Genomic DNA, 17,403 nt, shown 5'->3' on the forward strand with positions numbered 1-17,403 from the left:
GTAGAGGTTTCTCGCTAATCCATGTTCAACTGTTTATCCGTTGTTTCTATTTCAAATACTAGTAATACTTTAATATAATTTTATGTCAATTGTTCGAAGTCACAACCAATTATTATTTCAACAATTATCATGTTGGTTATCAAGTTCAGCTTTATTAAGGCTATAAAATGTTATTACGTGCATTATGTAAATGACATCCTTGAAAATTTATTTACGACAAAATCGCAAGATATACTGCAAATAATTATTTATCAACATGCTGTATCAAATGTTTTTTTTTTTAAATCAACGTTCATGCTATCAAATGAAAAATAATTCATCATAGATGATAATCAGTCGACAGAACTCATACAAAAGCCTATCCCTTATCATCATGCAATAAACTTCCGCAACTCAAACCATACATTTTAAGTTCTTTGATATATGAACAGAATACACAATAGACAAATGTTCTGTTTTTCCTATTCTATTTTCCTGGAAGAACCGAGTCGTTTTATTACTAGCCATAGAGTAAGGTTATTTTTTTATTAATTACACGTGTCTGAGTAATGCAACTGAGCAGGTTTTATCAATGTTTACTGTACAACTGAGTCACGCTCGAGCCGTACTAAGACAATACTGGACAGTAATGCGAATAACAAATAAATGACGTGACGTCTGAGATTGTGGTCATACCGGTGGTACAAATTATTCAAAGGAACACGTCAAAAAGAAGTATCGATTTCCAACAAAACAGACGCCGGTCTTTTGAAACAAATAAACATCCGAAAAGATATTAAATTGGCAGTAACTCTCGATATGTAATGTATTTTTTATTTCTAATAGCGACTTTCTACAGGACTCTAGTGGATCAGAGCTAAGTACTTACCTAAGTTGAAGGTTTGAGTCTTCTACTATCAACTGTTTTACGCTAGTTCCTATCTTTATCAAATTTATGTGTGTAAATGGAGATAAAAAAAGTATTTATTTATACTTTTGTTATAAGTCCGTCCATCTACAAATTGCAAGCCATATTCAATATCTTTAATTACATCACAGCATTTCTATAATTCATACAAACAAACGATGCATCGACAATGTACGTTACGTAACAGCTGACAGCAGCTACTATGACACTAATCATATTGCATAACTCAATGAGTTAGGTAATAATCTATTCCTCAGGGACCTTCAAAACATAACACACGCAGGCTACGGCGGTTTATACAGTAGGTTTCCATTGTAGCATTGTTTACTTGTACCCAATCTTACTAATATTATAAACTAGCTTTTACCCGCGACTCCGTCCGCGCGGAATAAAAAATAGAAAACAGGGTAAAAATTATCCTATGTCCGTTTCCTGGTTCTAAGCTACCTGCCCACCAATTTTCAGTCAAATCGATTCAGCCGTTCTTGAGTTATAAATAGTGTAACTAACACGACTTTCTTTTATATATATAGATAGATGCGAATGTTTGAATTGAAGGTATCTATACGGATCTCATGAAATTTGGCAAAGATGTAGATAATAGTCTGAAAGAACACGTAGGCTATGTTATTATGTTTTTTTAATTCCACGCGGACGGAGCCGCGGACGACAGCTAGTTCTATATATACCTAAGTCAATAAATTTAGAGAGAATTCCGAATTTGACTTCAATGCTATCAATAAGCGTTAACTAGTAAATAAACGTTCCATTATTTAAAAGAAACTCTATCTATTATTATAAAATTAAAGCTTTAAGATTAATATCAATATAAACAAATAAGGTTTTGTTTTATATAACAATAAGCGACTCCCTTATTAAAGAGCTGCTCAGTATAATCAAATGGAGAATGGTCTATTATTTAATGACGTCATTGTTTAATAATAGGATTCAGTAATACATAGCTTTATCTCAAACGATGAAAGCTACATGATAAGAATCTACCATTTCGAAAGCATTAGTAGCGTATTTCTCAGTTAAATTGTTTAAACTTTCGTGAGACATCATAATTAATTAATTAAGAAACGGCTTAACTCACGTTTGACGTATTTCTCAGTGTTGGCAAAACAAAACTAGCCAAACTTGGACATTTAAAACTATCTAAATTAGCGTTTCTAACCTCGTGAGGTTGAGAGGCAGCCATAATAACCAATCTGGTAATTTGAAAAAAAACTGTTGAACCTAATTTCTGTTTACTATAAAAAAAATGTTCACTAGAAAACTGTCTTTAGCCATCGATAACACGCTGTGTAATACTAATTACAAGCAATAAAATTTCTCGTCAGGAAATCAATATCGATGATAAGCAAAGGTCAACATTTAACTACGATGTTATATCTACTTCTATAAGAAAATACCTAACAATTCGATTTATGGTGCATTTCCACTGCATAAACATGTATTCAAAAATATATTGGCAATAGTAAATGGCATAATAGAAAATGGAAACCGATTTTTTTAGCCGACTTCAAAAAGAAGGAGGTTATCAATTCGACTGCATTTTTTTTTGTGTGTTACCGTGAAACTCCGCCCCTGGTAGTCCGATTTTGATAATTTTGTTTCTTTTTTTTTTAGACTGGATAACATTTCATTTTGATCCCAATATAAAGTTTTGATACTGAGTCAGCACTCATCATTTTATATTTACAAAAACAAATTGTATAATAAAAAAATTTACCATAAACGCAAACCGGTTTCAGGAATTCATCACATATTTATGTAGATTTTACAACGCCATAGGCAAATTTAAACTTCCTATTTGTGTTCGATTTCCGCAACCTAAACTTCCTAATTGGATACTAAATTACATTTAGGAAATGGACATAACATAACAATAACATAAATAATCTGTATAATGTTTCGAACAAACCACCGGATACATTATAAAATATTTAGTAACAATCATTTTAACACAAAATACACAATTGCAAAAAAATACTGTCATTACCATCTTACTAATATTATAAATGCGAATATTTGGATGGATGGATGGATGGATGTTTTTAAGAAGGTATCTTCAGAAGGACTCAATAGATACAAATGAAATTTTACATAGATGTAGAACATAGTCTGGACGAACGCATAGGCTATTAAATTAATTTTTTTAATTACACAAGCGGAGTCGCCGGCGACGGCAAGTATTGTTATAAATCCTTACTAATATTATAAATGCGAAAGTAACTCTGTCTGTCTGTCTGTCTGTCTTGCTTTCACGTCAAAACTACTGAACCGATTTAAATGAAATTTGGTACACAGATAGTCTAGAGCCTGAGAAAGGACATAGGCTATATTTTCACGCGAAAAAGGGGTTGTAAGGGGTTGAAAGTGGGGGTGAAAGTTTGTATGGAATTATCGTCATTATTGCAGTTAGAAGTTTGAAACTTATTTTTAAAGTAGCTAATTTGATATAAATAAATATGAAATAATTTTTTTGTAAAAATTTTACCCCCAAGAGTGCTAAATAACAATAGGGGATGAAATTTTGTTTGGCAATATGTGAGGTTTTGGTGAATGTTTTGTTTAATATGTTTTGCTGTTACCCTTACCAATATTTAGTCTAGAGCCTGAGGATGGACATAGGCTACATTTTAACGCAAAAAAGGGGTTGTAAGGGGTTGAAAGTGGGGGTGAAAGTTTGTATGGAATTATCGTCATTATTGCAGTTAGTAGCTTGAAACTTATTTTTAAGGCAGCTAATTTGATATAAATAAATATGAAATAATTTTTATGTAAAAATTTTACCCTCAAGGGTGCTAAATAAAAAAGGGGATGAAATTTTGTTTGGCAATATGTGAGGTTTTGGTGAATGTTTTGTTTAATATGTTTTGCTGTTACCTTTACCAATATTTAGTCTAGAGCCTGAGGATGGACATAGGCTACATTTTAACGCGAAAAAGGGGTTATAATGGGTTGAAAGTGGGGGTGAAAGTTTGTATGGAATTATCGTCATTATTGCAGTTAGAAGTTTGAAACTTATTTTTAAGGCAGCTAATTTGATATAAATAAATATGAAATAATTTTTTTGTAAAAATTTTACCCCCAAGGGTCTAAATAACAATAGGGGATGAAATTTTGTTTGGCAATATGTGAGGTTTTGGTGAATGTTTTGTTTAATATGTTTTGCTGTTACCCTTACCAATATTTATTCTAGATCCTGAGGAAGGATATAGGCTACATTTTAACGCGTAAAAGGGGTTGGAAGTGGGGGTGAAAGTTTGTATGGAATTATCGTCATTTTTACAGTTAGAAGCTAAAATCTTATATTTAAGGTAGCTAATTTGATATAAATAATTATGAAATTAATTTTTTGTAAAAATTTAACCCCCAAGGGCGCTAAATAAAAATAGGGGATGAAACTTTGTTTGGCAATATGTGAGGTTTTGGTGAATGTTTTGTTTAATATGTTTTGCTATTACCCTTACCAATATTTAGTCAAGAGCCTGAGGAAGGACATAGGGCACATTTTAACGCGATAAAGGGTTTGTAAGGGGTTGAAAGTGGTGGTGGAAATTTGTATGGAAGTATCGTCATTTTTACAGTTACAAGTTTAAAACTTATTTTTGTGGCTGCTAATTTGATATAAATAAATATGAAATTCAACGTTTGAAAAACTGTTACCCTCAAGGGTGCTAAATAAAAAAGGGGATGAAATTTTGTTTGGGAATATTTTAGACATTTGGCGCGGTCCTGGCACACCTCTCTCTATGTTCTTCTACATCCATACATCAAATTATAGCACGTCGTTAAGTAAAATAATTAGCCTTAAAAAATTCTATCCGAAGACAGAATTTCACGCGGACGAAGTCGCGGGCACAGCTAGTTCTTACTAATATTACAAATGCAAATGTTTAGATGGATCTCTTTAAGTACGTACTAACGTAATTTGGCATAAATGTAGTTTGGAACTAAGTATTTTTTTAATTTCGTAAGGAACGACTCGCGGGCGAAAGTTCATGTTTTTTTACTGCTTTGTATGAAAAAAAAAATGGCTACATTTAAAGTAACATGATGTTAATAATAAATCTTAGATAAAGCTTAGATAAAGTGAAGAAGTAATATGACCAAAGAAAAACATTTTTTCAAATAGTATTTAATTCAAAGAATAATAATAATTTGAATATAAAATTATTATCCTCGTGGTATTAAAAATAACTACTACAATACACAAAACAAAATTATTTTGAGTAGACGGTAGCCTCAACGCAATTTGAAGGTGATTCGCAAAAAAAAAGCACGAATCTTGCAGACGGTTAAACTTGTTCGGACAGCATTGTTTTTTGATCTTTTTTTGCTTCTAAATGTTGGTACTAAAATAAAAAGAATTCAATTGGAAGCATTGAATATAATAGTTTACATAAATTACCTATACCGTGGGTGCTCAATATCAAAAAAGGTACAAAAACACATCAGTATCCTTCTCCAAGAAAAAAAAAACTGAATTAACTGATAAATCTTAGTCCTGAAAATATCAAAAATGTAGTATATCAGATGGTAGGTAATTTTTTTTAACATCAAAATACAATTCTGCATCGTATCCGAATATTTTATCCGAAACTTCATGCAACAAAATCTTACACAACAGCAACCAAAAAAAGCGATATATTCGCGTCTGCGAAACGTGTCTAAAATCGAACGTCTACCCAATGCGACTCTTCGAACCCGTTTTAACGAGTTCCCGAAGTCTGGAGCAGACAAGTACAATCCGTCTGCATACCAACGTTAATGTTCCGTAGATGAGATAATAATATCCTTTAACTCACTATTAACCATTTTTTTTTTTTTTTTTATGAGGGGAAATGCAGTTACGCACCCCTGCGCCAGGAAGTGCAATGGCGCAGGGAGTGTGGGACTCGCCTAAAGACGTTCGGCCATACCCACTAAAACCCCTCGGGCCCTCCACGTCGCCTTGCGGCTGGGACACGGGAACACTCGCGCAATCTTCCGCGACCCAGCCGGCGACCGTCCGCTACCGCAGACACACTTCCTCACGGGGGCAGTGAGTACCCCCCACAACGCGCGTCATAAGGCGCACCCATAACGCCGGGAGCGCCTGGCACCTAAAAAGGTATGCGGCGGACGATGGGGCAATGGGCCGTCCATCGCCCGGAGCTCTCCGCTAAGGAGGTAGACGGCGGGTGTGCGCCTGCCGCCTGCGTCCATCGCGACGTCGGCGAAGAGGGTCCGCGGCTGCGTCCTCCTCTCGCCGTCGTTCTGCCGCCTCCTTCAGCGCCATCACCTCCTCGCAAAAGGAGGCGACAGCGTTCCAGGAACTCTCACTACCCACCATCGCGTTGACGACAGCGGGCAGCGAGAGGTCCCTCCCTATTTCTGCCGCGAGTGCGGCGCGCTGGTCCGAAACTCACTATTAACCATATAGTAACTACAAAGCATGTCCATTTAATAACTATATCAGTTATACTCCAGGATGTCGTAACGCACATTTTTTAACCCCTGTTATGAGTCAATCCGTTTATACTCTATCTCTTTAAAACGGATATACATATACTAATATATACTAATACATATTGGCTATGTACCCAGGGATATTGTAGTTTCCAAACAGTGAAAGAATTTGCCTATTCAATGCAAACAATCAGATCTTTCCTATTTATCTAGTCTCTCTAATATATAAAATTCTCGTGTCACAGTTTTCGTTCCCGTACTCCTCCTAAACGGCTTGACCGATTCTCATGAAATTTTGTGAGCATATTGAGTAGGTCTGAGAATCGGCCAACATCTATTTTTCATACCTCTATTAATTTTTTTTTGAACTGCGCACGGACGGAGTCGCGGGCGACAGCTTGTAATATTATAGTATAGAAGTATTATGACAGACAAGTAGAATTTAACGTTATACTTTGTATCTTTAATAAATTTTTTAAACAACACTAACAGGTACTTCTTATACATGAATTTTACTCCTGGTTATAAATTTTATTAAATACTAGCTTTTACCCGCGACTCCGTCCGCGCGGAATAAAAAATAGAAAACGGGGTAAAAATTATCCTATGTCCGTTTCCTGGTTCTAAGCTACCTGCCCACCAATTTTCAGTCAAATCGATTCAGCCGTTCTTGAGTTATAAATGGTGTAACTAACACGACTTTCTTTTATATATATAGATAATCCGTATCAGATAATATATGAAGTAATTTATCAAAAAAGAATTTCTCAACAAAGAAGTGAAATTACCTCTCGAGTGCAGACTTGTAATTAAACTCTTCAAAGAAACAAAGGTATTATCAAGTGAGCAAAGTAAAACAAAATAGGGAGGGAAATGGGTAAAATAAAGGTCTCCGGAAAATCCCACACAAATAAAATTAATGGTGAGCAAAACGTTGTTGTTTATTTAATATAAAATACCATTTGGGTTAAACTATCAACTTTAACTTTGACAGACACAAAATGACATCTTTGCTAGCAAAGAATAGGTCAATAATAATACTGCAGAATTTTTTGGTTATATCATAATATTGCTATAGCATATTTATTTACATTAGGTAAAAAAGATTGTTTAATTTCTTACATTTATACCATACTAGCTTTTGCCCGCGAATTCGTCCGCGTGGAATAAAAAAAAACCCGGATGAATAGTAGTACTATTATATTCTAAACTTGTGCCAAATTTCAATAAGAAATGTCGAACTGTTGGAGATTTAGCGAGTAAATATGTATGTTAATCATATATATCCCACGAAGAACATACACATTTCCGGGATAATAGGTAACCTATGTGTTCCTCCAGACTGTGGTCTACATCTATACCAAAGATCGACATCCATTTCGCCATTACCTAGTAATAAACATCCATCCATTCGCATTTATAATATTAGTAACTTACAATCTATAAGACAGGAATGAAGTGTACATTTGTACGTCATCAAAAAAAGTACGTCATTTGTAAAAGTAAAATGGCGACATTCAAGATCAAAACATCAATTAAACTATATACAGATCGTACTAAAATTTCGCAAGCGCACGTTTGTTTGGCAACGCGCTGCCTATCGTAACGTTACGCCATTTTGTATTCTGTACCAACAGCATACCTTATATAATGGCGGAAAATATGTAAAAAAATGTGATAATACACAACAAAATACCAGAAATAATCATAATAAAGTATCATAAAGTGAATAAATCCAAATTAAAAATCGGGAAGTTTGTGAGGTCAAACAACAAACAGTCATAATATTTAAAAAAAAAGATTAAAAATAAGAACAAAGTGATAAAACTGGTTATTCTTCATCGTAAACTGGTTTTAACATTTACATGACTTCGACGTTCAAGTATTACTTATGTTACTTCGTAATGTTAAATTTTATCCGTAAATTTTTACCGCCGAAAAACTAATACAATAACAAATCCCTCACATTCTCTTTGAACTACGATATTTGGTAAATAATATTTTTTTAATAATAATATCAATTTTGGAACTGTTAAATCCTATTCATTTTCCCTTGCCCAACCGATTTTAAGGTTATACGAAATATTTTCTAGGAACCCATGCCGTACGAATACACGATAGGATTGTTTCTACGAAATACGTCTCGCCATTTGTACGTATCGTAAATAATAAACATAAACATCACCCAGAGCCAAGAATATAAAGTGATGCTAAAATGTAATGAAAATAGTACAGAGGGACTGTTGTACCTACTTAAAAATTATAGCAATAATACATTATTTATCTATGACCCGAAATCTTACTAATTCTTACTTATATTATAAATGCAAATGTTTAGATGGATGGATGTTTATTTGAAGATATCTCCAGAATTCCTCAACGGATGTTGATGAAATTTGGTATAGATGTAGAACATAGTCTAGAACATACATGTTTTATTTTAATTCGCGGAATTAAGTCGCCGGCGACAACTAGTATTTTCTATAAAGTGAAACTAATTTGAAAAATCCTTTAAAACACTATTCTATGATACTTTTCTAATTTATTGAGCTTTATTTAATAGCTCATAATAATCATTGTACTGATTTTATTCCAAGTATCTTTCCATCATAAAATTTTCAAGAGCATAAATACACAAATTAGTCAATCGCAGACGACATTGAAAACTCGAAGGAACAACATGTTAATTGACATTTCAAATAAACCAGTCATCGTTAATATAATTATTATGTCCTTACTTCAATTGGTGACACAGAACAAAACTGCGTTTCAACATTTCAGACCCAAAAGGCAAGAAATCACGTGACTTAAATTGCAACACTCCAGGTCTTAATCGTCACTAAAGGACTCGTCGGTGCATGTCTGTTTAAACGACGCTTAGTGTTAATGAATAACAAATGAATCCGCAAATTCATAGCCGAAACACAACAACATATTGTTATCTCAGTTTGTCCAATGAGACAGAAAGGGATAAAATAGGATTACACGAATATTTCGACAGTGATAATCAACGGTTATCTACAAACTTATCTAGTACTAAATGATATACGGTACACAATCATGACGCACTTAAGACCCAATGCCAAGTTCTACAAACACTATGTTTGTATTGAACTGCGCCTCTGGAAACTCATCACAACATTTATATTTAGCTATATGAAACATTCCCACAAATGCATATGCTGTAAAGTGAACAAAGTATGGAAGTATTTTTTTATATTTACTCATGGAATGTTTGACAAATATATTCATGACTAACTGTCGCCCGCGATTCTCCTTTCACGGATTTTTCCTTTCTCCGTCTCCGTTCGCGCGGAATTAAAAACATATGTAATTGGTAGCATATGTTTTCTTCCAGGCTATGTTTTTATATCCATGCCAAATTTCATCCAGATGCGTTGAGTTTGATGAGTTGAGCCATTACAGTTATAAACCTAGTAATTCGTAAGTAGAACAATAATATGGAAAATCTTACGATTTGAATAAAAATGTGTCGCCATAAAACTAAACCAGTATTCGTCTCTAGGTGATTAAAGAAACGAGTTTAAAGTATTTAGTCATTGTCTTAACGATCTTACGAAATATATTTTATCATAGGATATTAAAAAACTATAAAAAATTAAATTATTTTACAGTAACAGTCTTATTTAACATCTTCAATGTTAAGGAAAACGCAGTATTCAAATTCACACAATTCCATGTTTACGTCACGGTTTCAATTAAACCGGTTTCAAACAATTTTCAGATTTAGATATTAACTGAGTAATTTGTGACCAGATGACGACATTAACTATGAAGTCATATGTTAATTATATTTATTAGTTGTAACATTACGAAATATTTTTTAAACAAGTCGAGAAAAACAATAGAATAACTTTTAAAAAAGGACAAAGGAAGGAAAAAAAACTTTTTTTTTGGCTACATGTTCTAAATGCCTTTGTATAATATGCCCTGACATCAATACAAAAATATGGGTACAGAAATGAATATCACATATAAATTCATTATAATTAAAAACCCAATGCTTAAACTTTTTTTGTTAGATAAATTACGTCAGCTTGAGTCACGTTTTTTTACAAAGCCATTTGTGTCATTGATAACGTTCCATGAATATTTTCTAGTATCTAAAGCAATTAATTCGTCATCAGTAAGCGAGTATAAAGTAAACAATTTTGACTCATTGATACTTTTACTTATTAAAATGATTGTACTTATTTGTTAGTTAGTCGATCATCTTCAAAAAACAATAAAATACAGTCAAAATCTGTTATAACGACATCGAAGGGACTACTCATATTGAGTCGTAAAAACCGATAGTTGTAACAACCGGTGACAGGTATTAATAGGAAAGATATGTATATAACATTCAGCCAGGACCTTTGATTTTGGTCAATTTAACCGGTATGTTGTTCTAAACGGTGTCGCCATAAACGGTTTTGACTGTAATTATGAATGGATTGTGTCAAAAAGGATATTTATGTAAAACTGGCTGACAGCCGCGTCTCCATCAGCGCGGCATTAAAAAACTTAATAAGTAGCCTATGTGCTCTTCCAGACTATATTCTACATGTGTGCCAAATATCATCAAAATCCGTTGAGCCGTTATCAAGATGCATTCTAACAAACATCCATCCACCTAAACTTTCGCATTTATAAAATTACTAAGATGTGAGTTCAGATATGACGGCTAATAGCGATATATGCATAAAGTTGATAAAAATTAGCTTTTCTAGTTCAGACAATCTAAGACCTGTCTGCATTCGCCAAACCGTAAAGTGTTTATTGGTGCGGAAAAACGTTCACAGTACAATGTACGATAGCATGCTTTGAACTCCGTGGGTCTTAAAGCAAATATTATGTTTTCTGCTTAAAAAAGTCGTACCATAGAATAAAAAAACACTCAAATATGAGTGAAATTAAAGTTATAAACAACAAAAAATCCAGCTGTCAATGCGCGTCGACGTCGAACTGTTGACTTGAGCGATATCACTCGCAAGTGGCGACCCACTTTCGCCGCGTTACTGCACGAAGGAAGCAATATTCTACGTTCATTCTAGAACATACTATTTGATCTTAGATGACGTACGCGTGTAGCCATCAAAAGACATCCAATGTAGCCAAGTTTTTATGCAAGTATCAAGAATACTAAAACTTTAAATACTCCCTAATCTTATCTTCTATATATATAAAAGAAAGTTGTGTTAGTTACACTATTTATAACTCAAGATCAGTCGAACTGATTTAGCTGAAAATTGATGGGGAGGTAGCTTAGAACTAGGAGACAGACATAGGAACTTTTTTTTATCTTGTGTGCACTTTTTTTATTCCGCGCGGACGGAGTCGCGGGTAAAAGCTAGTGTATAATAAACTAAAAAACTAGCTAGTAAAATCATTAAATTTTCTAACAGGAGTAATAACATAATTTTAACACGTTCAGTACTCGCCGGGCTTTCATGCGAAAAAAAACTTAGTGGCATGGAACGTATTAAATCATGACATTTGGATGACAAGTAATATGGCATTCATTTGAGTCAAAATTATAAATTCTTGCCGTGAAATGATTATTTCATGAGGAGAAAACAGGCTAGAATAAATTAATGGCGCTAAGATTATTAATATTTTTATAATTGAAACGAAAAACAAAATGCCATTATTTTCAATACAAAGTACATTGCTTGGTAATGACAAATCACGTTTCAATCATGTTACGGTCACAATAAGCAGTTTTTTGATTGGTATTAGGAGACCAACGAAGCGTGCAATCTCATAACTCGGTCGGGGCTTCTAAGAGCCTTCCTAGACAAATACAAATGCAAATCCGCTTTATTTACTAGAAAAAATACAGCTATATAATAGAAAAAAAACACACGCCTTATTATTACATATAATTTTTTTTCAACCCTTTTTCTATACTTCAAAGATTTTAAATGTTGGTAATACATATCGCTTTACGTCAAGAAAAGTGTAATATAAAAATGAAAATTTGTCTTTACCTCTAGACAACTTCAATAAAACATATCATGTAAACTTAAACTATCTAATCTATCACGTTTTAAACTAAATATTGAATGACGCATTCTAAATATATAAACTAAACTTATATAAATTATCAAAATTATATATTTAACTCAACGTTTAGTTCAATTGAGTAATGTAAAGTTTTGTTCTAATATAATATTTGTTTTAAGATTTTAGTTGAACAGTTGACCATTATATCGATTATTCAAATTGCAATCAATTTATAGGGTTTACTGTGCGTTTCCACTATCGAAACTTGTGTATAGAGACATATTGTTGTTTCCGTTTTATCAAGTAGATTGAAAGAGGGGTAGACAGGGATTTCTGACTTCCACAGCGCGGTCCTGGCACCTCTTCCACATTCATATATCTACAAATGCACGTCAGTTTATCCTTTTAATACCGTCCATATTGAGTATTTCGCCAAGGTCGTATCTGAACGTTGGCTTGATATGAATTTCGCAACGTAAACCTCAACCATCATGGTATTATAAGAACGATACTAATTTTAACTCGACCGCGTACGGGTCAAGTTCCTAGTTCCTCAAAGAGAACTGGGTCTGTAGTGACGTAGAACTGCATATCGCGGCTAAATATAGCCTCGGACGCACGCCACCCTGTGACCTACTTGGACCGCCCTTGGGGGTGCCCATAATATTAGTTGCAATTATTTCAATTTAAATTATAAAGAATTAAAAACATTTTTTATCCTTTAATTAAACTGCTGGTATATATTAATTGTATTTTTAATCATTTTTTTTTTAATTTAAGTATTTTGATGAAGATAGCTCAAGTTTATTTTCATTATATAAGATCCGTTTTCCACTAGTGTCGATAGCTATACAACTGTGGGCTTACGCAGTCGCTAGTGGAAATGATACCCTGACGCGTAGTGTTACTTAGTGATAGGTACTCACCATTGATGCATTGTCTATGGGCTGTGCGGTGCCGTTGTAGGCGCAGTTGTATATAGTAAACGCTTGCTGTGTGCACACGCCGTACCACACGCAATGACCATCTTCAGCCGCACAACCAGGTATCTGCAACAATTAACAATACAATCAACATCTTGGTGTCCTGGATCGTGAAACCTCGTGTACCATGTATGTGTGTACCTGTTACCTTTATAAAAAAAGAACTACTAAATATTACCTAAATTTAGATGTATATTAACCAGTTCTGAACCAGTTCAAAGTTCAGATCACGGAGAATTGAACCGATGAACTGCAGCTCAATAATTCAATAGCTCACGGCTCATCGCGATATACTATATTAGGCAACGAGCCGCAAGCAGCTTGGTGACTTCGCAGTCCGTAGTTCAAAACGCAAATCATAAATCTATACACGTACAAATTGAGCTTAACTGTGAGCTGATTCACTGATCTGCTTCACACATGTGAACCGTGAGCTGATCTGCATGTCATCAATTTTAGAATTACGCATGACTACCTAAATTCATTCAAACATAGTTGAAATCACTGACCACAAAAGAAACATGAAATCCTTCCAGGAAAATAAAAAAAAAACTTCTTATTTCAAATTATTCAATGTCGAGATCAAAAACCAATCACAGCATTACAATAAAAGAACAGGCTGATAAGAATCAGATGTATTATACATACGATCGACGCAAATGCGAACTGATTTACAGGAAGAACCGTTACGTCGACGTCCACCTAACTTGATTATACAGGACACAAGCTAGTTGTTTACAAAAAAATATATATAAAACAGACTCGAAATAGAGCATAATTCATGCCAAAATAGATCAACTTTATACCTAAGCTAGGAATCGGAAAAAACAACTTTATCACATTTGTTTTTTTACTATTCGCTTGTTTCCATGGTATTATAGTGTCTAACTTATGTCTAAAAGAATTCTACAATATCTATTGGAAGACAAAATCATTGACTAACAGTTGGTTTCTGAGACCAAAATATCTGTAAAATAACATATTGTCTCCCTGTCATTACTTTTGACAAAACAGAGATAATAATATGTTTTCAAAGAGTATTTTCTTCTCAAAAACCCATTATTTACTTAATTGTCTAAAACAGCGGAAAACTTGTACAAAACCATATTGTTACTCGTATCATCCTTGAATAAAAAAAAAATCATAATTAACAACTTTTTTGTAAAGTTGTTCATAGAGTAGATATAGAACCCGTCATTTAACAGCCTTATAATCCTTAGTCTTGTCACTTTACATTCAAATAAACTAATAGATATGCCAAATTCAAACTCAATATAAAAAGGTTGAGCGTAGCCGCAAGCTCCGACAGTGACCTCTATACCTCATCCATAAACGAGCAGGAAATCTCACTTCCTGCATCTACTTATTCATATGACTCGTTGTAAGCAAACAGAATAACATGAATCGATAAACATTCCAATATTGTATAAATAATCTATGACACGTATAAATAAAATAGCAATAAAAAATATTTATTTGTTAACTCTGAATAAAGCGGGATATGTCGTTAACAATTTGACTGTAGTAAGATTCAGAAATTTTAACACACGCTCAAATCAGTGATAATATAAAACCCTAGTACGAACACAAAAATTAAATTACATAAAATACAAATGTATTATGTACATAAAACATATAACATTATATTACATAAGAAAAATAATTTTCAACCGATGATGCTCACTTCATTAACTTAAGATAGCTTCTTATGATTCACTTTCACAATGTGTGACGAAATATTACATAAAAACACTAGTTTATTCGATATAAAAAAAAAAATATTTCGTGAATGACACATAATCGAGTCGTATCTACTCCTGCGCAGCGTGCTGCACGAAACTTTTATTTCTTTTAACGATTAACACTGGTATTTTTATAGCAAAAATAAGCAAATATTTTGTATGACAGATTGAGGAGAACGAAACGGATATTAATATGATGTTTGACGAACGCTATCCAATGATTTCAACATATTTGCAAAACTTTGGCCAACTTTTATAAGACTGAGAGCAGGATAGATAAAGAAATCGTTTAGGATTGGGTCAGGTGCAACAATTTACTATCAGTTCATATCCATCAGCTCACTATACGTCCCCACTGAGGGAGCCTACCCTAAGTTAGGGGTGACCAGGCCAAACACGCTGGCCCAGTGCGGGATGGTCGACTTCACACATATAATTAAATTTCTTCTCAGATATATGCAGGTTGCATCACGATGTTTTCCTTCACCGTAAGAATGTCGTTGCATATGCAAATCGAAAATCACATTGGTACATTGCGGGAATCGAACCAAGGAATTGCAGACTGCAAGTCAAGTGCTTAACCCCTGAGCCACCGACGCTCTAATCTCTCTATCGCTCTACTATAAGTTACTTTGTCCAATTATTGTTGAAGTTCGAATGTGTCAAAGGATGATTTGAAAAACATCGCCACAAATTGGGACTAATCTCTTAATCAACACCAGTATATGCTATTGATTGGGAAAAAAAAACTGAATCATTGTTGTTTGTTGTTTATAATAAGTTATAACCGCACATCGATCATTTAGAAATCATCTATGCTAAAATAAACTACTGTTAATGCTACATACTGACTACATTTCAATAATATTTAAACACGAGGAAAAAGCAAAATATTTTAAATTTCCCTATCATAACATAAAACAATTAGCAATAAGTTTTAGTTCCAATGAAATAGACTAATAAAGAAAATCCACGTGTCATCAAAACACACTAAACCCAACATACTTAAAGGCAAAATACTAAATTCGCTTCCCACTTGAGTTCGTATAGCAAATTGTTTTGTTTGAAACTATATTAACAACCGTTTCTAATAAGAACTTTCCGTTCTTAAAATATTTACAAGAAAACCAGTTTATTACATAATAATTCTTAAAACGTAATATTGTGCAATTGATGACCCATGGGTATGACTTTGACCTGTTTACTATTTAAGGTCGAATTATCAAACCTTAACATTAAAACTAAAATTTATAAAGATTATTAATTAGAAACAAAGAGGTTTAATAAATCAGCCATAGACATGGAAAACTTTTCCCAACATACTCTGTAGTCATCAGAAATTCGAATAATAAACTCAACTTCACATGGAGACTATGCTCTTAATCTATGCTTAATTTTAGCGAGATCGGTTTAGAAGTTCTGGAGATACGTAATAACAGCCATCCATCCATCTGTCAAAACTTTCGCAGTTATCATATCAGTAAGAATAATTGTATAGAATAGTATAATTTGAAATCTATATATATAAAAGAAAGTCGTGTTAGTTACACTATTTATAACTCAAGAACGGCTGAAGCTTAGAACCAGGAAACGGACATAGGATAATTTTTACCCCGTTTTCTATTTTATATTCCGCGCGGACGGAGCCGCGGGTAAAAGCTAGTTAAATATAATCAAAACACTAGTAAATATCTAACAAAGAAGTTTCCTTTGTATAAACTAGGTTGATGAACTGACCTTTACATACATAGTACAAACCAAAATGACCTTTCAAATAGAATTTGTTACATTAAAGCTGATTTCCCACGAGAGGAGTTCGGCAAAGCAAACTACGCTTGTTTGAAATGAATATGAAAACGAAAGGCTAACGTAAATTTCGCTAGCGTTAAAATAACGCTCAAAAAATTACTAAAAAATTAGTCGAGGTAATTTTCTTAAATATGTAAAAAAATATTGAACTCAACCTTTGTATTACTATATTTGACTTTATACATCAGAAATTGTAACAATTTGTATAATATACTAGCTACGAAGAAAAAGCAGAGATCAAAAAGTTAATTTTTTAGCAAGACCAAAAAGGTTTTGACTTTACAATGTTCATATTTTACAAGTTTTTATTTAGTTTCACCTGTCCCGATGTTTGTGATCAAATCTTCCCGGTTACTGATTGAGTTGAAATTTTGCACACAAGTGTAATCGCGTGACAATGCAATATAGTAATGACATGGTACTGATCTGATTATGGAGCTGGAAGATAGCCATAGGAAATTCACAATGAAACTACACAACCTTATCGAATTTG

General features: G+C 33.5%; 1 protein-coding gene across 5 annotated transcripts in view; it reads right to left on the minus strand.

The window, feature by feature from the left end:
* LOC106720897 (NPC intracellular cholesterol transporter 1) overlaps positions 1-17,403 on the minus strand; it is a 54,739-nt gene that overhangs the window by 26,228 nt on the left and 11,108 nt on the right. For all 5 annotated transcript variants that reach the window (XM_045681338.1, XM_045681340.1, XM_045681339.1 and 2 more), the window contains exon 2: positions 13,303-13,425. In XM_045681338.1, the coding sequence (XP_045537294.1) occupies positions 13,303-13,425 (123 nt within the window). The remainder of the gene's footprint in view (positions 1-13,302; positions 13,426-17,403) is intronic.

Source organism: Papilio machaon, chromosome 15 (assembly GCF_912999745.1).
Source record: "Papilio machaon chromosome 15, ilPapMach1.1, whole genome shotgun sequence".
NCBI classification, from domain to species: domain Eukaryota; kingdom Metazoa; phylum Arthropoda; class Insecta; order Lepidoptera; family Papilionidae; genus Papilio; species Papilio machaon.